Source organism: Colossoma macropomum, unplaced genomic scaffold, assembly GCF_904425465.1.
Source record: "Colossoma macropomum unplaced genomic scaffold, Colossoma_macropomum, whole genome shotgun sequence".
Taxonomy (NCBI): domain Eukaryota; kingdom Metazoa; phylum Chordata; class Actinopteri; order Characiformes; family Serrasalmidae; genus Colossoma; species Colossoma macropomum.
The window spans coordinates 2930003-2952397 of record NW_023494787.1 but is presented as its reverse complement, the minus strand read 5'-3'; the positions used below and the strand labels follow the sequence as shown (position 1 = coordinate 2952397).

At 39.1% G+C, this 22395-nt stretch overlaps 1 protein-coding gene across 1 annotated transcript; it reads right to left on the bottom strand.

Annotated features, from left to right (window-relative positions):
- Positions 1 to 7544: 7544 nt before the first annotated feature.
- On the bottom strand, positions 7545 to 12420 carry csf3b (colony stimulating factor 3 (granulocyte) b). The gene is made up of 5 exons (XM_036565462.1): positions 11884 to 12420; positions 11529 to 11689; positions 10509 to 10619; positions 8656 to 8796; positions 7545 to 7733 (listed from the first exon to the last, which is right to left on the bottom strand). The coding sequence occupies exons 1-5, from the start codon at positions 11897 to 11899 to the stop codon at positions 7545 to 7547; spliced, it is 618 nt and encodes a 205-aa protein (XP_036421355.1). The 5' UTR covers positions 11900 to 12420.
- Positions 12421 to 22395: the final 9975 nt, after the last annotated feature.

Sequence of the window (22395 nt, the reverse complement as noted above, 5' to 3'; positions counted from 1 at the left end):
TCCGAATGGCCTCAATCGGACTAGTCTATTCCGATTGAGGTGTTTACATGGACGTGTTCTATTCCGATTGAGCTATTAGTCGGATTATTAACGGATTATCAGGCTGCATGTAAACGTGGCTAGTGGTTTTAAGGTCTGAACCTTAAATAAGTTTTTCCAGGTGAAAAGTTTGTATTTGTACCTTTTCATAACCGAATGTTTTAAAACAGAACAGTAAAATAAAAGCCTGGAGACGAGACGGGGTGTGTGGAGTCAGTACAGCTTAGAACATATCATTTCAGTGGATTATGGTTCAGTTATGTTCCCTGACTAAAGGTACTGAGATGAACCCTTGAGGGTCCCACCCCAGAGATGAGAGGGGAACTGACCCAGTGACGGTTTAGTACCTTTATTTCTGAGAGTGTAGGCAAGTCTGTTCACTCAGCGGCCAACTTTGCAAATTTGCCAGGCACTTATTTCCAGTCCTACAAGACCAGACCTCTCTCTGTGAATGAGGAGAGACCAAAATACTCAACACTGAAGGCCAAATTACCATTTAAAAAACACATCCCTGCTTGAAATCACTGATAAAATCGGACAGAAACCTCGTAAATTGCCTTTGTCTCGATAACGCACAAAAACATTTTTTTTTTGGCATATTCTGGCTTTGCACTTGCACAGACCCCCACAACGAGGGGATCTTTTCCTACTCGCAGCTTAAACAGCTTTTCTTGAAGGGCGAGACTTTCCCTGCAAACAGACGCCATGTTGAGCATTACAAGCTTTCCCATTCATGTTTCACCCAGTGACCGTCTCCTCCTCCTTTATAACATCTCTGGCTAATTGCTGTGCAACTTTTGTCCTGATTTTTGTAGATTTTACTAGTGATTTCTAATATGTTTATTAATGTGGCTTTTAGTTTGGGTTTTATAGGTGTCTTCTTATTCAAACACAGAGGCTAGCTTCAGTGAGCTAATTAGCTAACTAAGCAATTTTTTTTTAACATCAGAAAGTTCTTGAGACATTTTTGAGCACAGAAAAGTAACAAACTTACATCAGCAGACATGTACAACAGATGGACTAGTTCACTACGTAAAGCCCAGTTTGAAAGTAGTGGACAAAATGTTGTGTTAAATAGCCATGATTTCCAGGTAGGTTCTTCTCCTGAAGTCTATATTGATGCTGACTCGACCCCTCACCGCTCCGAGAAGTCATTTGAGCTAATTCAGTGATGGGAATAGCCCTTAAAATGGTACGAAGGAATCCCCCTGAGGGGAAATGGTGAAGGGCAAGTTGTTGTGATGCTTTTAGTACCGTGACGTTTAAAAGTGAAAGTGGGTAAAAACACTAATCACTGAATAGATTCCCATTCTGGTTCACTGAAAGGTTCAACCAGAATGTGTTTTAATAAAGGAGTCTATTTGGAAGCAGGTTTGAAAGCATGATTATAATTAGTCTTAGTCTTACTGCCTGTTTCAGTACCAGTTTTAAGAAGCCCTCGTCCACTTTGCCTCGCTGTTTTTCTTCGGGAATCTAAGATGCCGTCTTTCGGGTTGTTCCAATGCTGTATCGGCTCTAGTAAAGTTTATTAGATGAGCTCTCAGAGAGGTGAGGGATTGAGTGAATGTATCGACTTCAGTAGCAGCAACTTGCGCATTTCCCTTTTCAGATCTGAAAATAATGGTGGATAAAGCTGCTTATTAGTCCTATACTTCCAAGTGTTCATTTCAGCTTTAGGCTGCATCTGTTCCTTGTTGTCCCCGTCCTCCCTTCCTTCTGTCTTATATGAAGTTAGTCTTGTTTTGTTGAAGAAACGTGATTGTGGCGTAAGGCCATAGGAATATAGAGCTGTTTACTGGAAAATATAAATGAGGGAACAGAGAGATGACCATTACCTTTAGCTTCCATTACCTCCCAGATAGTGAGAGGATCGCAGGCCACTGTTGTCCTGCTGACGGCAAAGCTGGCGGATGGCCTGGTATTAGACAAGATGCCAGTATTCAGAGCTCTGCTTCCACTCACAGACCAAATTTACCTATTTTTCCTCCATTTGTTTTTTTCTCCTTTGTAAATTAGTTTAGTAAATAATTCTAACAGTATAATTGAATTCTAACAATATCATAAATAAGGCTGGTGATACAGCCATAACCAATCTAGCACAGTGTCAGCAACAACATTTTCAACAAAACCATTTTAAATAAGGCCTAGTCTGTTATTTGCAATATTTGTCTGAGTTTATTTTCCAAGTTAAAAGTCTGTGTGCATTTAAAATCTGTTTGAGGAAATTTAAAAACTGGTTAGTCAGGACAGTAACCTGGGTGGTCCGAGGGTGGACCAGCAGTGAGAATTACAGTGAGGACCCGTATATGTTTGCTGTCTGGGCTGTTAGCTACATTAGCCTCCAGCTCAAAGTCTAAAACTGCAGAAGCAAATTTCAGACACCAAGCATGTCTTTGTTGATCTACTATGTTTGCCATAAGGTGGGGAAAACTGGATAAATTCGATTTTTTTGGATAACTTGGCTTGAACCGTGCTTTGTATCATTGACATAACCATGCCATAAACATACCAAGGCAGATGTCATATGCTGTCATATAACAGATTATGTCCCATAACATAACAGTGTTATGTTACTATTACCAGTAATTGTCATGGTTGATGTCATAATGTTTGATGTTATGACAGCTCAGTGCCAATTTTTGCTAAGTGCACACTAGTTAGCCTTCATGACATCAAACACTATGACATTATGACATGTCAGAATATTGCAGAGTTGGTAACATCAGTTATATCACTAAGCATAATCTGTTGTGACATCTTATCTGACAGTTATATCACTGAGCGTAATCTGTTATGACAGCATATCTGACAGTTATATCACTGAGCGTAATCTGTTATGACAGCATATCTGACAGTTATATCACTGAGCGTAATCTGTTATGACAGCATATCTGACAGTTATATCACTGAGCGTAATCTGTTATGACAGCATATCTGACAGTTATATCACTGAGCGTAATCTGTTGTGACAGCATATCTGACAGTTATATCACTGAGCGTAATCTGTTATGACATCATATCTGACAGTTGTATCACTGAGCGTAATCTGTTATGACAGCATGGCTTTGTCAAGGCACGGTTTTGTAAAATGTTACTGACTGGTTTTGCCAAACTCTTCCTTTAACGGCAGTGACACGCTTCGTTTTTGTCACGTTGTCCGGTTCTTGTTGCATAATATTTATACTACTCTGTGTTGTGTAACAGTATATTACACATACGTGTCGTTGCTACATCAGAAACAGCTTAGCAGAGTCATAGTGTGTTATAACACCGTGAAGCTTCCACACACTCGTGCAGTAGAGCTCAGTTAGATCGTGTGTGTCTCGTCTCGCTGTGACAGTAGCTTTGCTTTAGCACTCGAGGGATTTACAGGGCAGGACAGTAAGCAGAAAGATGAGAATTACTGCAGAGAGAAGTAGCAGCACTAAAGGAATAGTTCAGAATTTACACAGATTGACCCTGAACCCAAATGCAGCCGATCAGCCAAGACGTGTCTGGTATCTAAAGCTATGCAACGAATGTTTGTCCATGTTTATAGATAACAGTATGGCATACATTTGAGATAGCCCCGCCCTTTCAACCTCAGTTTAGCCCTGCCCATTCAGCCTACAGCAGTTTTGGCCCATCCACTGTAGTGTCAGTCATTTAGTCTCGCCCATTCAGACTTTAGCACTTTAGCACCACCCATTCAGCCTACAGCACTTTAGCACCACCCATTCAGCCTACAGCAGTTTAGCACCACCCATTCAGCCTACAGCAGTTTAGCCCTGCCCATTCAGCCTACAGCACTTTAGCACCACCCATTCAGCCTACAGCAGTTTAGCACCACCCATTCAGCCTACAGCAGTTTAGCCCTGCCCATTCAGCCTACAGCACTTTAGCACCACCCATTCAGCCTACAGCACTTTAGCACCACCCATTCAGCCTACAGCAGTTTAGCCCTGCCCATTCAGCCTACAGCACTTTAGCACCACCCATTCAGCCTACAGCAGTTTAGCCCCACCTATTCAGCCTACAGCAGTTTAGCCCCACCCATTCAGCCTACAGCAGTTTAGCCACACCTATTCAGCCTACAGCAGTTTAGCCCCACCCATTCAGCCTACAGCAGTTTAGCCCCACCTATTCAGCCTACAGCAGTTTAGCCCCACCCATTCAGCCTACAGCTGTTTAGCCCCACTCATTCAGGCTTTAGCACTTTAGCCCCACCCATTCAGCCTACAGCAGTTTAGCTCCGCCCATTCAGCCTACAGCACTTTAGCCCCATCCATTCAGCGTACAGCAGTTATTATTTCAGATTTTCCACTATTTTCCATCATCAACATTCCATATAAACTCAGAAGACTCGTGTAGGTTCACTGGTGGTTCTGGATAGTAAATAAAATGTCTATATCTGTGTTGTAGTCATGGCGACCCCTGGTTCCTATCACCACCACTGTAAAGACATCTGAACCATTTCACACCAAACCACTCTGAATCACTCTGTTTACATCTTAAACACTTTGGTTGCAGGTTGTGCAGTTCTACATAGTTGTTAGCTACAGGAGCCTAACACTAAAAATGTCTTAGCTGATCGACTAAATTTGGGGTAAGAGGAGGGAAAACTTGTAAATTTGACTTTTTTCCCAAACTGTTCCTTTAAAATGAACCATTACATAAAAACATTGGCCTTTGTTCCTTCATCAGCCACAGACTGATCATCTTCACCTTCACGTTCAGTGAATCAGTAGAACTGAAACATTACTGCAGGTGAACAGCAGGACAGGTTTACACAGGACGGCGTGAGTAAAATGTGGCGTATTTTGCTGCATACAGAACTTGACTCCAGATATGTTTGACTGAAAGTAGACTTTTATTAAACCATGTTCACTTTAGATCACATATTATCCAGTTTAAAAACAAACTGTACTCCGTACTGTCGGCCTGAATAAAACTCCAGACGTATTTCCGCAGCACAGCCGCATGTACGGCCACAATACGGAGTTTTTTAGGTTGTTTCAGTGCAATCCCATGATGTAAGTATCTCACTTGTATGCTGACCACACACAGTAAAAAATGCACAGTTCTGCTTTCACAATCCGGTTTCACACGTTGCTCAACACAGTTTCTGAACAGCAAACATTCGCTTTTCACCTTTTAACCTCGTTATATATTCAAGTGGTCTTGAAACTTTTGCTGCTGAATGAATGACAATGAACGAATGAATACATAAATAAATAAATTAGCAAATAAATAAATAAATAGTTTCCTTTGACCTTAAGTAACTGACGGCTGCATTGCATGAGATTCGGTATCATTCTGTATAAATATACAGTACACACACACACACACACACACACACATATATATATATATATATATATATTGCATTATATAGTGCATTCCTGTTGCATTATTAGTGCATTCCTGTTGTTATTAGTGGTCGTAAAAACTGGTATAAAAAGAAATGAACAAAAAAAGAAAAGCACCTTACATCATGCAAATTAACCCTTGAACCCCAGACTTATTAATCAGATATTAATCTTACAACGTGTTACTTAGTAACTACGATGGATTATTAAGCAATTATGAAAAAGACATATTATAGTATGTAAGTTGTAGTTATGAGAGTTGACCCATATCGAAGCCCTGCCCCAAATCACCAATTGTCCAATCATAACTTAGCTACTGTAACTAGGCCTGGACACTCCTGACAGGCCTTCAGAGCTTTATAATATGCCACAACGCTCACGTAACTGTAAATATCAGCAAATTTAGGGGTGAATCTGGATTATTTAGAAGACACTGCCAGTTAAATCCATTAAAAAACACACAACACGTGTACACCTGCTGAACTTATCAAACTACACTACTGTTCAACATTGTAGAGTCACTGTTTTCAGTAATATAAGATATATAAAATGTAAAAAATGCCACTGACATGATGCTAATATTAAAATAGTAAAAAAGCAGAAAATTTTAATTAATAGTGGATCTGAGAAAGCTGTGTAAGTTTTAATAAAACTAATATCCAGAACGCCTCATATCAAATAGCTATTCATTGAACATTTATGTCTAGAAATTACTATAAATCATTATATTTCATTATCAATAAGTTCATTTAAGTTTTTAAGTTTAATAACATTTCGCTGCTGTCGGAAGAAAACCTTTTTTGTCGTTTTTCAGTTTTTGACATAATTTGAAAACGCCTGTTGTCCTTTGCACTGTGTGCATGATGAATGGACTAAAATTATTTGGAAAAAAATTCTGGTTCCATTGACTTCCATTAAAAGTGAAGTGTGTTTTTCCTTCTCCTGTAAAGTTACGACCCTGGGGGTACAAGGTTTTGTTCCCACAGCAGAAATGAGCTTTTTTGCCATATGATAACTGCTTAATGCTCCTAATGCTATTCATGTGTGTGAATAACCAGTTTATGTTTTGGCATCTAGTTTATGATATTTAAATCTGCGCTGTATTAGTTATTATTGAACAACAATTATTTTTAACACAAAACATGATTACAAACTTTTGACTGCTGTTGTGATTAGCTAACTAGTAGGTCTGGCTAATGAAATGTTTCCTTTTTTATTATTGGTAACAAAATTCAACAAAAATATTAGTGTTATAAATATCTAAATAAATTAATAACAAGCTGTGCAACCTTTAGAACAGCAACAGCCGGTTTGGTAGTTAGCTTAAACACTCTCCTTGTATGTGAACAATCGTATGTTTATCTACACACTTTAAAAAGATGGTTCTTTAAGGGTTCTTTAGTAAAGAAAATAGTTCTATATAGAACCGTGAACAGTTAGAGAACCCTTTGCATGATTAAAAGGTTCTTTGCAACATGAAAGAGTTATTCAGATCAATAGGAAGTCTGTTTTATATGGTTCTATATAGAACCTTTTTGAAAAGGGTTCTATATAGCACCAAAAAAGGCTTTTTTATTGTTACAAGCTGACATTGTCACAATAGAAGAACCCCTTTTGATGCTATATAGAACCCTTTTCAAAAAGGCTCTATATAGAACCATCTACGTGTCCATGGTTCGATACAGAACCATTTTTTTTTACTAAAGAACCCTTTAAAAAACATTATTTTTAAGAGGGACCTGGACATCGTAACAAAACCAGAACGCTTTTTGGTGCTCTATAGAACCCTTTTCAGAAAGGTTCTATATTCTCCATCGATCTGAAGAACCATTTTAGTGTGTTAAGAACCCTTTAATTGTGCAAAGGGTTCTTTGAGTGTTTATGGTTCTATATAGAACTATTTTTCTTCCATCTCATCTACACAGGTCACCTCTGACTCTCTGACTGTGAGCTTCAGCCTTGATCGTCACTCTTCTAATGCTATTAACTGTTCACAGCTAATAAATAAAACAAATGAACAATAATAATAAATACTATAAATATAAATAAATAAATAAACGAAGGTGAAGAGCCACCAGTTAGTATAATCCAAATGACGTTGTGCGTGTTTGGTCAGTTCTTCATTTAAAAGGTCAGAATCTATCCTGAGGCCGGAGTTCAGGCTCCGAGTGCAGAGTGTGTGAGGATGTGTCGCAAGCTGCGGAAAACGTCCTGTCCAAAACTCCGGAGCTGCTGCAGGATGAGGTGAGTGGCCACCTGGACCTCGTAATCACCAGTCAGACGGGAGGAGAGGGAGGACGACTGGACTTGTGGTTCTGACGGGGTCAACTGGGCCAGCTGCTGCACCTGGACACAGACAGACACAGCGCGTTTAGTGTTATACTTTCATAGTAGAAACGCCGAACTGAAAAAGTAGATATTGAATAATTTACAGTAGATACTGAATAATTAATAGTAGTTAATAATAATTCAGAGTAGATACTGAATAATTCAGAGTAGATACTAAATAATTCATAGTAGTTGCTAATAATCCATGGTAGATACTGAATAATTCATATTAGATACTGAATCATTCATAGTAGATACTGAATCATTCATAGTAGTGCTGAATAATTCGTAGTTACTAAATAATTCATAGTAGATGCTGAATAATTCCTAGTAGTTACTGAATAATTCCTAGTAGATGCTGAATAATTCATAGTAGATACTGAATAATTCATAGTAGTTACTAAATAATTCATAGTAGATACTGAATAATTCATAGTAGATACTGAATAATTCATAGTAGTTACTAAATAATTCATAGTAGATACTGAATAATTCATAGTAGATACTGAATAATTCATAGTAGTTACTAAATAATTCATAGTAGATACTGAATAATTCATAGTAGTTACTAAATAATTCATAGTAGATTCTGAATAATTCATAGCAGTTACTGAATAATTAATAGTAAATACTAAATAATTCATAGATACTGAATAATTCATAAAGGTTACTGAATAATTAACAGATGATACTGTATAATGTATAGTTCATTGTAACATTGTATAGTGTTTTTACTGTATTTGTGTTAATTTGAGTTTATTCTAACGTCGTATAGTGTTTTACTGGTAAAGCACACTCACTGCCCAGATAGACTTTTGTGCAGAACTGTGTGAGTGAGTAGAGCCTCTAACAGGCGAATCCGGCCTGTATTTGCAGCAATATTGTGTTCATTATGTCACCAGAGGCCTCAAATAATCTGCTAAATAACAATCAAACCCACCTTGTGCACCTGAGCAGACAGGTCTCTGAGGTCCGCCAGGAGAGGGGTCAGTTTTTCTGAGCATTTCAGCTTTTCCTTCACTTCCTGGAGGAGATGCTGGTGCAGCTGCAGGCCTTCAGAGATTCGGCCCAAACTCATTGCCTGAAAGAGGAGGAACAGACGGTCAGTAACCTGAGACTTATCAGCACTAAGACAGACAAACCTCAAACAAGCGCGCTTCTTTAGCTCAGACGCTAACAAGTAATGAACTTCCATTTACTCCACAAAGCAGCTAACTGTGTCCTTAAATCATCTCAGACCACGTGGTGTTCAGTGTCTCTAATAGACCTGATTCTGTGGTTTCTGACCCTGTAAGACTCACTGTGATCCATAAACATGGACTAAAGCACAGCAGTAGCCTATCTTAACGTCTGGAATTTATCCACATTTTTGTCCATCTGTGTAGATAACAGTAAAGACTAGGCTGCATGTTGGATATGTGCTCAGATCAGAACACTAAAACTGTGAGGAAATAATACCGTCATTTGAAATAATCCATAATTTGAGAATAATTTAAAGACGCTGGCTGCTCTGTGTTAAAATCTCATGACTAACAGATGCTTAGAAGCAGCTAAAAAATCAATTAACCTACATTAAAAGTTAAGAACATTTTTTTTTCTCCTGTAAAATGATCAGTTTGGCGATACGAGTGTTTGTTTCCACAGTGATGAAGTTGTAGGGAAAAAAAGAGGAGATTAAGAGATCCAGCGTTTCACTGTGAGAGGCTCTGGTGATGAAGGAGAAAAGTGTGAGTTCTCCTTCTGCACTGACAGACTGCTGAGAGAGTTCTGTGATCTAGAACAGAGCTGTATAAAAGAACGATGAGATCTCACACTTTTCTCATGGAGAGGCTCAGACAGGTTATTCAATGGGGAAAAAGTGAAAAAACCCAAAGGAAGGTGTTCAAACACGCCCAGGTTATTAGTCAGGCACAAACACGTGTGCCTGTAATCCCCATGTGTCAAACATAGTCAGGCCCGTGACACAGTCCTATTCGGCCCGCAAAATTATTCTAATTCTTTATTATTATTAGCCCGTTTCACCCTGAGATGCACTACAGCCCCCAGCATGCACTGCAACATAATGTGTGTTCTGACCCCCAACAATAATCTGTGGGTCAGCGGTTACACAAAAAGAAAAGATGCTGGGTGTCTCGTTCAAACAAATAGGCAGTTAAAAAAAAAAAATACTGCCTAAAACAATTTATTTTTATTTAGACTTATTTTTAAATAAGTATTCAATGCCTATTTTGCTGTTGCAGTTTTGGCATATTTTGAATAAACAATGATCCGTTCAGGTCGTAGCAAAATGTTAAGTAAAAATGAAATATAAACACCGCTGGTCCACAGATCTGCTGAGGATTTATAACATGGTCCTTTCACTGGTTGAGTTTGACAGCCCTGCTATAATCAGTCAGACGGAAGGTGCATTAATTATACCCCACCTCCGAAGCAATTTCATTGGCTAAAGATAAGAATGTTTGCATGAGCCGCTGTGCGTGGGCATTTCTTAGGAGTCCAGCTCAGACTAGCCAATGCAATGAAGACAGTTAATTTGGGAAGTGGCTGGTTTGGAGGGGTTTTTTTACTCTCTCTTCACTCCTCACTGGAATTTTTCTTTTGACACCAAAGAGCACCTGATTCAAACAACATTTAAAGCAGTTAGACATTTCTTCATCATAGAGCGCGCCCACAACTACCCCTCCACAACAAAAGAGTTATTAATCCATACTATTTTGGTCGAAGTGAGAAATTCTGAGGGTTTTTTTCTCAGAAAATGGTTTAAGTCTTACTCTGATATCAAACCGGACTCACCGGAGTGTGTGTCTCTGAGATGGGGGCGAGTCGGGGGGCCGCAGGAATGGCCAGCGCTGCCATTATATACTCCAGATTCTTCGCTTCAGCAGACGGTTCCAGACTGAGACCCTGCAAACACCAAACAACATCAGCTGTAATAAGAATCACTCTGCACATTCAACTTTACCTCCATCACCTCGACTGACCCCTTAAACTGCAGCCAGACTACTCAGCTATTATCAGTCTTAAAGATTTACTCAATAATTACTGTACATTCAGTAATAAATGATTATAAATGATTATATGCTCTATTTTACTATTATATATTATATATTAATTACTATTATAAATTATCCAGTATCCACTATGAGTTCAGTATCCACTATTCAGTATCAATTATTAATTATTCAGTATCTACTATGAATTATTCAGTATCAATTATTAATTATTCAGTACCTACTATGAATTATTCAGCATCTACAATTAATTATTCAGCACCTACTATGAATTATTCAGAATCTACTATGAATTATTCAGTACCTACTATGAATTATTCAGAATCTACTATGAATTATTCAGAATCTACTATGAATTATTCAGTACCTACTATGAATTATTCAGCATCTACAATTAATTATTCAGCACCTACTATGAATTATTCAGAATCTACTATGAATTATTCAGTATCTACTGAGTTATTCAGTATCTACTGAGTTATTCAGCATCTACTATGAATTATTCAGTACCTACTATTAATTATTCAGCAGCCACTATAAATTATTCAGTATTCACTATGAATTATTTAGCAAATACTATGAATTATTATTCAACTTCTATGAATTATTCAGTGATATGAAACTGGCATGAAATACATAAAGCATCATGCAAACTATACAACACTGACAAAATACACCATATTCATTTTAAAATGGTAAACACACACTGTAAGCTTAAACTCATTCAATCTAAAACCCTAAACGCTTGTATTTTACTAGCACGAGATGGAAGGAAAATGTGGGGAAGGGTGTGGTGTCTTACCTCAGCGCCAACACAGGAGTGATGCACTGTGGGAATTTCACTGAGCAGCTTCTTGGTTAAGCTCTTGGCGAGCTCCACGTGCTGAGAGAAACCATCCTGAGGGCTGAACTGGACCGGAGCTGAGGTGGACACGGCCAGGAGGGAACAGAGAAGAGCAGCAACTGTGGAGTAACAGAGAAACAATCAGTCCAGAGTGAAGCATTAGGTTCTACTGAAAATGATGAGAAATCACTGCCTAATCAGCTTCATAAGCAAAAGTTTGACCATCAAGAACAGTTAGTTCTGTTTTTTTCCTCACAGCAGGAGAAAAGAGGAGAAACCTACAGCAAACACAATGAAACAGAGTCAGACTTACTGAGGAGAGGGCTCATGGTGTTTCTGCAGGGAAGTTGTTGCTGTAAAGTTTTCAGTTTTCTGAGTTTGCTGTGGTGCAGATGGGCGGGAGTGCAGGGCCCCTATATAATGCCCTGATGGAGGGCGGAATCAAGGAAATTGAGGAATAAGGGAAATTCGAGAGCATTCATATTACGACAGTGGACGATGAGCATATATGGGATCACTACAGGATGTGCATAATACACTGCATCAGAGGGGGCTTATATTTAATGCAGAGGGGCTCACAAGCTTCCCAAAACTGTTTCTTGACCTTGTTTCCTGAGAGAAGAGTCTGTATCTCAGGGAAAAGGGCTCATGAAGGGGGGACTTCCATTATCCACAGTTTCAACACTCTTAACTCACTCCACTCATATTTAATACGTATCTCACACTGTACTTTAGTTTTAGCCCCCCGGCACATCCAGGACACAGACGTCATGTAATTCCTACTTCCTCCTTCTCAAAACGTCAAACACGACATGCTTAACTGCTATTGCCCAACCTTGGCTTCCCCTCTGTACCCGTCTTACAGTGGGTAGAGGTGTCTTACTCACCAGGGAAAGAGGAGTCATTCCATCAATGCAGGAAGGCACAGACGGACATACATACCACTAAAGACAGATGTCATTCTTCCTTTTTTAATTTTTTTTTACATTAATCTGAAAATACCAGCTTCCTTTTACACTGTGTGTGAATTCCTCGATGAATGAACCAACAGAAACGGATGTTCTGGCAGTGAGTGTGGCTGCCACTTAATAACATCAGACTGTGTCAGAAACTGGTTCAGTGTGTTTACGCTTAATAATCTGATAACTGCAGAAAATCAGATTGTGTCAGAAACTGGTTCAGTGTGTTTACGCTTAATAATCTGATAACTGCAGAAAATCAGATTGTGTCAGAAACTGGTTCAGTGTGTTTACACTTAATAATCTGATACCTGCAGAAAATCAGATTGTGTCAGTAACTGGTTCAGTGTGTTTACACTTAATAATCAAATAATTGCAGGAAATCAGATTGTGTCAGAAACTGGTTCAGTGTGTTTACACTTAATAATCTGATAACTGCAGAAAATCAGATTGTGTCAGAAACTGGTTCAGTGTGTTTACGCTTAATAATCTGATAACTGCAGAAAATCAGATTGTGTCAGAAACTGGTTCAGTGTGTTTACGCTTAATAATCTGATACCTGCAGAAAATCAGATTGTGTCAGAAACTGGTTCAGTGTGTTTACGCTTAATAATCTGATACCTGCAGAAAATCAGATTGTGTCAGAAACTGGTTCAGTGTGTTTACGCTTAATAATCTGATACCTGCAGAAAATCAGATTGTGTCAGTAACTGGTTCAGTGTGTTTACACTTAATAATCAAATAATTGCAGGAAATCAGATTGTGTCAGTAACTGGTTCAGTGTGTTTACGCTTAATAATCTGATGACTGCAGAAAATCAGATTGTGTCTGAAACTGGTTCAGTGTGTTTACACTTAATAATCGAATAATTGCAGGAAATCAGATTGTGTCAGAAACTGGTTCAGTGTGTTTACGCTTAATAGTCTAATACCTGCAGAAAATCAGACTGTGTCAGAAACTGGTTCAGTGTGTTTACGCTTAATAATCTGATGACTGCAGAAAATCAGATTGTGTCAGTAACCGGTTCAGTGTGTTTACGCTTAATAATATGATACCTGCAGAAAATCAGATTGTGTCAGTAACTGGTTCAGTGTGTTTACGCTTAATAATCTGATAACTGCAGAAAATCAGATTGTGTCAGAAACTGGTTCAGTGTGTTTACGCTTAATAGTCTAATACCTGCAGAAAATCAGATTGTGTCAGAAACTGGTTCAGTGTGTTTACGCTTAATAATCTGATACCTGCAGAAAATCAGATTGTGTCAGAAACTGGTTCAGTGTGTTTACGCTTAATAATCTGATAACTGCAGAAAATCAGACTGTGTCGGTAACTGGTTCAGTGTGTTTACATTTAATAATCTGATACCTGCAGAAAATCAGATTGTGTCAGAAACTGGTTCAGTGTGTTTACACTTAATAATCTGATACCTGCAGAAAATCAGTAACTGGTTCAGTGTGTTTATGCTTAATAATCTGATAAGTGCAGAAAATCAGATTGCATCAGTAACTGGTGCAGCGTGTTTACATAAACATAAATCATATACAGAAACATAAATCATGTAGAAGATAAAGAATTTCTAAATCCTTCATTTGGTCGAGCATGTATTCGGTTTCAGTGTCGCTCCAAAAGTGCTGTGCTGTGTCTCACGGGTGCTGTGTTAAACGCTGCTCGCTGTTTCTGGGACAGAGTTCTGTTTTCGCACATGCTCAGACTGAGAGAAATGAAAGAAATCAGAGTAAGAGTATACATGCACTGAGAAATCTGATTACTGAGCTCGAATCCAGCCTCTTTATCAGATTTCTTAATCAGATTTATAGATGTCAATCTGATCGAAGAAATCAGAGTGTGCTGTTTACACGACCATTTTATAATTCGATAACTGCAGAAATCTGATAATGATCTGATTATTAAGTACATGTAAACGCACGCAGTGACAATATGTTGTTTTGCAATAGAATAGCATGCCATGACCATGCTGGGTGACCAGCTAAAAACCTCCACTAGACCAGCATAAAAACCACTACGGAAACCACTACGCTATGTTTCTAAACCTGCTTTGACGCTACACCTATCTTGCATGCTAAACCTGTCTTGCACTGCTTTACACACTAAACTCGCAACACATGCAACCCTGCTTTAAATGCTAATCCTGCTTTACACACTAAGCTGCTTTCATAGACTTAGACTAACCCCTTACAATGGCCTGGTCTCATCAGTGGCCCAAAGCTTTATTACACATGTCTATAGCCTAAGAACAGCTCAGCCAGTTTGCACTGAAGTCCCTGTAGTTAATGAATAATAAGCCATAGTATGAAATACACCTGGGGTTAGAACTAATCCTAGACTAAGACTAGACATAATCCATGTCCAGGAAACTGGCCTTAAATTTACTGTAAACATTGAACCTCACATGCTACACTAAACCTGCTGTACACTCTAACTTGCTTTGAACAGACTGTAAATCTGAAAAAGCTGCTCCAACAGCATAAATTCTGCATTTGTGTTTCAGTTTTGGTCTTAATATGTGTTTGCAGATTCAGCTTCTTTTACCTTACACAGAGCATTAAATGGGCTAAATCCAGCCGGTGATGTTGTATCTGAGAGTGCTGGCTTCCGCTCAGGAATCCTGATATGCTAGACGTACAGTGACTGCAGACGAGTCGTGGCTTGTCACAGCCTCGTGTATATGTGAGTGTGTGTGCTGCACTTCATCACTGAGGCTTGATGTGATATCCACCTGAACAGAGATCAGAGCAGTGAGAAACGACCAATGCAGGAATTGCAGCGTAAAAACACCGGAAGTTCACACTATTAACCTACATTTACAACAAATATATTTATTATACTTTTTTATTTATAAATACTTATTTTTTAAATAATATCTGGTGTATAGAAGCCCGAACACTGACCATTTCCAAGAGAGAAAAAAAATCTTTCTTGGGTGTCAGTTTGACATCTTTCGAAGTTTAACATTTCTAAATAAATGACTCACAGTTTTGCTTCATAATTTATGACTTTTCCTCATTTAAAACACATTTGATTGTTCTGGATGAAACTGAGGTCACTATAACATGCAGTTATATAATCCTCAAATAATTTCCCTCTGGAATATGGCACTAACCTAACATACCTAACCTAACATACCTAACCTAACATACCTAACCTAACATGCCTGACCTAACATAACCGCACCTGTAACACACCTAACCTAACATACCTAACCTAACATACCTAACCTAACTTAACCGCACCTGTAACACACCTAACCTAACATACCTAACCTAACATAACCGCACCTGTAACACACCTAACCTAACATACCTAACCTAACATACCTAACCTAACATGCCTGACCTAACATAACCGCATCTGTAACACACCTAACCTAACATACCTAACCTAACATAACTGCACCTGTAACACACCTAACCTAACATACCTAACCTAACATAACCACAACTGTAACATACCTAACCTAACATACCTAACCTAACATAACCACACCTGTAACATACCTAACCTAACATAACCACACCTGTAACATACCTAACCTAACATAACCACACCTGTAACATACCTAACTCAACATAACCACACCTGTAACATACCTAACCTAACATACCTAACCTAACCACACCTGTAACATACCTAACCTAACATACCTAACCTAACCTAACACACCTGTAACACACCTAACCTAACATACCCAACCTAACCACACCTTTAACATACCTAACCTAACATACCTAAACTAACATAACCACACCTGTAACATACCTAACCTAACATACCTAAGCTAACATAACCACACCTGTAACACACCTAACCTAACATACTTAACCTAACATAACCACACCTGTAACATACCTAACTTAACATAACCACACCTGTAACACAAATAACCTAACTTAACCGCACCTGTAACATACCTAACCTAACATACCTAACCTAACATAACCACACCTGTAACATACCTAACCTAACATACTGAACCTAACATAACCACACCTGTAACACACCTAACCTAACATAACCACACCTGTAACACACCTAACCTAACTTAACCGCACCTGTAACATACCTAACCTAAAATACCTAACCTAACCACACCTGTAACATACCTAACCTAACATAACCACACCTGTAACACACCTAACGTAACATACCCAACCTAACCAAACCTGTAACATACCTAACCTAACATACCTAACCTAACATAACCACACCTGTAACGTACCTAACCTAACATACCTAACCTAACATAACCGCACCTGTAACACACCTAACCTAACCTAACATACCCAACCTAACCACACCTTTAACATACCTAACCTAACATACCTAAACTAACATAACCACACCTGTAACATACCTAACCTAACATACCTAAGCTAACATAAGCACACCTGTAACACACCTAACCTAACATACTTAACCTAACATAACCACACCTGTAACATACCTAACTTAACATAACCACACCTGTAACACAAATAACCTAACTTAACCGCACCTGTAACATACCTAACCTAACATACCTAACCTAACATAACCACACCTGTAACATACCTAACCTAACATACTGAACCTAACATAACCACACCTGTAACACACCTAACCTAACATAACCACACCTGTAACACACCTAACCTAACTTAACCGCACCTGTAACATACCTAACCTAAAATACCTAACCTAACCACACCTGTAACATACCTAACCTAACATAACCACACCTGTAACACACCTAACGTAACATACCCAACCTAACCAAACCTGTAACATACCTAACCTAACATACCTAACCTAACATAACCACACCTGTAACGTACCTAACCTAACATACCTAACCTAACATAACCGCACCTGTAACACACCTAACCTAACCTAACATAACCACACCTGTAACACACCGAACCTAACATCACTATGCCTGTAACATACCTAACCTAACATAACCACACCTGTAACACACCTAACCTAACATAACCACACCTGTAACACACCTAACCTAACATAACCACACCTGTAACACAGTTAAACTAACATAACCGCACCTATAACATAACTAACCTAACACAACCGCACCTGTAGCAAACCTAACCCAACATAACCACACCTGTAACACACACCTAACCTATCTACATCTGTTACATACCTAACCTAACATAACCACACCTGTAACACACCTAACCCAACATAACCACACCTGTAACATACCTAACCTAACATAACCACACCTGTAATGCACCTAACCCAACATAACCACACCTGTAACACACCTAACCTTACATAACCACACCTGTAACATAGTTAAACATTACCACACCTGTAACACACCTAACCTAACATAACTGCACCTGTAACACACCTAACCTAACATAACCACACCTGTAACACACCTAACCTTACATAACCACACCTGTAACATAGTTAAACATTACCACACCTGTAACACACCTAACCTAACATAACTGCACCTGTAACACACCTAACCTAACATAACCACACCTATAACACACCTAACCTAACATAACCACACTTGTAACATACCTAATCTAACATAAGCACACCTGTAAGATACCTAACCTAACCACACCTGTAACACACCTAACCTAACACAACCACACCTGTAACACAGTTAAACTAACATAACCACACTGGTAACATGCCTAACCTAACATATCCGCACCTGTAACACACCTAACCTAATATATCCACACCTGTAACACACCTAACCTAACATTACCACACCTGTAACACACCTAACCTAACATAACCACGCCTGTAACACACCTAACCTAACATAACCACACCTGTAACACACCTAACCTAACCACACCCGTAACACACCTAACCTAACCATACCCATAACACACCTAACCTAACCACACCTGTAACACAACTAGCCTAACATAACCACACCTATAACACACCTAAACTTACATAACCACACCTGTAACACACCTAACCTAACATACCCAACCTAACCACACCTGTAACATACCTAGCCTAACATACCTAACCTAACATAACCACACCTGTAACACACCTAACCTAACATACCTAACCTAACATAACCACAACTGTAACACACCTAACCTAACATACCTAACATAACCACACTTGCAACATACCTAACCTAACCTACCTAACCTAACATAACCGCACCTGTAACACACCTAACCTAACATACCTAATCTAACATAACCACACCTGTAACATACCTAACCTAACATAACCGCACCTGTAACATACCTAACCTAACGTACCTAACCCAAAATAACCATGCCTGTAACACACCTAACCGAACATAACCGCACCTGTAACATACCTAACCTAACTTAACCGCACCTGTAACACACCTAACCTAACATACCTAACCTAACATAACCACACCTGTAACACACCTAAACTAACGTAACATAACCACACTTGCAACATACCTCACCTAACATACCTAACCTAACATAACCGTACCTGTAACACACCTAACCTAACATACCTAACCTAACATAACCACACCTGTAACATACCTAACCTAACGTACATAACTCAAAATAACCATGCCTGTAACACACCTAACCGAACATAACCGCACCTGTAACATACCTAACCTAACATACTTAACCTAACATAACCACACCTGTAACGCACCTAACCTAACATACCTAACCTAACATAACCGCACCTGTAACACACCTAACCTAACCTAACCTAACCACACCTGTAACACACCTAACCTAACATACCTAACCTAACATAACCGCACCTGTAACATACCTAACCTAACATACTTAACCTAACATAACCACACCTGTAACGCACCTAACCTAACATACCTAACCTAACATAACCGCACCTGTAACACACCTAACCTAACCTAACCACACCTGTAACACACCTAACCTAACATACCTAACCTAACATAACCACACCTGTAACATACCTAACCTAACATACCTAACCTAACATAACCACACCTGTAACACACCTAACCTAACACAACCGCAAGTGTAACACACCTAACCTAACAAAACCACACCTGTAACACACCTAACCTAACATAACCACACCTGTAACACACCTAACCTTACATAAGCACACCTGTAACACACCTAACCTAACACAACCGCAAGTGTAACACACCTAACCTAACAAAACCACACCTATAACACACCTAACCTAACATAACAACACTTGTATCATACCTAACCTAACATAACCACTCCTGTAACACACCTAACCTAACAAAACCACACCTGTAACAGACCTAACCTAACATAACCACACCTGTAACACACCTAACCTAACATAACCACACCTGTAACACACCTAACCTAACATAACCACACCTGTATCATACCTAACCTAACATAACCACTCCTGTAACACACCTAACCTAATAAAACCACTCCTGTAACACACCTAACCTAACATAACCACATCTGTTACACACCTAACCTAACACAACTGCAAGTATAACATACCTATCCTAACAAAACCACACCTGTAACACACCTAACCTAACATAACCACACCTGTAACACACCTAACCTTACATAACCACACCTGTAACATACCTATCCTAACAAAACCACACCTGTAACACACCTAATCTAACATAACCACACCTGTAACACACCTAACCTAACATAACCACATCTGTAACACACCTAACCTAACATAACCACACCTGTAACACACCTAACCTAACATAACCACATCTGTAACACACCTAACCTAACATAACCACACCTGTAACACACCTAACCTAACACAACCGCAAGTGTAACACACCTAACCTAACAAAACCACACCTGTAACACACCTAACCTAACATAACCACACCTGTAACACACCTAACCTTACATAAGCACACCTGTAACACACCTAACCTAACACAACCGCAAGTGTAACACACCTAACCTAACAAAACCACACCTATAACACACCTAACCTAACATAACCACACTTGTATCATACCTAACCTAACATAACCACTCCTGTAACACACCTAACCTAACAAAACCACACCTGTAACAGACCTAACCTAACATAACCACACCTGTAACACACCTAACCTAACATAACCACACCTGTAACACACCTAACCTAACATAACCACACCTGTATCATACCTAACCTAACATAACCACTCCTGTAACACACCTAACCTAATAAAACCACTCCTGTAACACACCTAACCTAACATAACCACATCTGTAACACACCTAACCTAACACAACTGCAAGTATAACATACCTATCCTAACAAAACCACACCTGTAACACACCTAACCTAACATAACCACACCTGTAACACACCTAACCTTACATAACCACACCTGTAACATACCTATCCTAACAAAACCACACCTGTAACACACCTAATCTAACATAACCACACCTGTAACACACCTAACCTAACATAACCACATCTGTAACACACCTAACCTAACATAACCACACCTGTAACACACCTAACCTAACATAACCACATCTGTAACACACCTAACCTAACATAACCACACCTGTAACACACCTAACCTAACACAACTGCAAGTATAACATACCTATCCTAACAAAACCACACCTGTAACACACCTAACCTAACATAACCACACCTGTAACACACCTAACCTTACATAACCACACCTGTAACATACCTATCCTAACAAAACCACACCTGTAACACACCTAATCTAACATAACCACACCTGTAACACACCTAACCTAACATAACCACATCTGTAACACACCTAACCTAACATAACCACACCTGTAACACACCTAACCTAACATAACCACATCTGTAACACACCTAACCTAACATAACCACACCTGTAACACACCTAACCTAACACAACCGCAAGTGTAACACACCTAACCTAACAAAACCACACCTGTAACACACCTAACCTAACATAACCACACCTGTAACACACCTAACCTTACATAAGCACACCTGTAACACACCTAACCTAACACAACCGCAAGTGTAACACACCTAACCTAACAAAACCACACCTATAACACACCTAACCTAACCACACTTGTATCATACCTAACCTAACATAACCACTCCTGTAACACACCTAACCTGTTGTAATGTGTTTTTATGAGGCTGAAGTAAGTCAGTTTCTAATTCGCCAGCTTCTTGTTCGAATTTTCCCGTTCCACCTTAAATGGTGCCTGAGGCGCCAGAATGTAACTGCTGTACCATTTAAGGTGGAACGGGAAAATTCGAACAAGAAACTAACTTCAGCTTTGCAACTTTTTGTTGTTTGATAGTTTCTCATTGCAGATTAAACGTATCAGGAAACCAGCTGGAGTGATTATAAACGCTAATAAGTCCATTAGTCTCCAAATTAATCGATGTCCGTCTTAAATCTCTCTCTTTGCTGTTTCGTTAGCTACTAGCTAGGCGAGACTGTTGTCTGTGTTGCTATGGTGACCAGCAGTCTGCGCTGATCTTCAGGGTTAAAGGGTGAATTAGCAGTTCTACATTAACTCCAGAGTTTAAGACCATTTATTGTTAAACTGTGTTGAACGATCAGCAGAGCTTTATTTTACTGTAAAGGAGGATTATTTTATTTTTACTTACAAATCTGATTCTGCTGTGGAGCCACAACAGGGCAGCAAAAGAGCCGCACGTTGCTGACCCCTGGTATGGAGCAAGGCCTTTCAGGAGGAGACAGGGAGCTTGCAGGTTATAAAATTTGGCTCTCCGGACTTTCAGTGACAGTTTAGGACTGATTTGGTCAAGAATTAATTTGTTTTTGCCATCCAAGTTCCTCTCAAAAGTCTTCAAAAACGACAAAGTTTAAAGCAATCAGTATGTCTGTAGAGACCAGATTTTTTCAG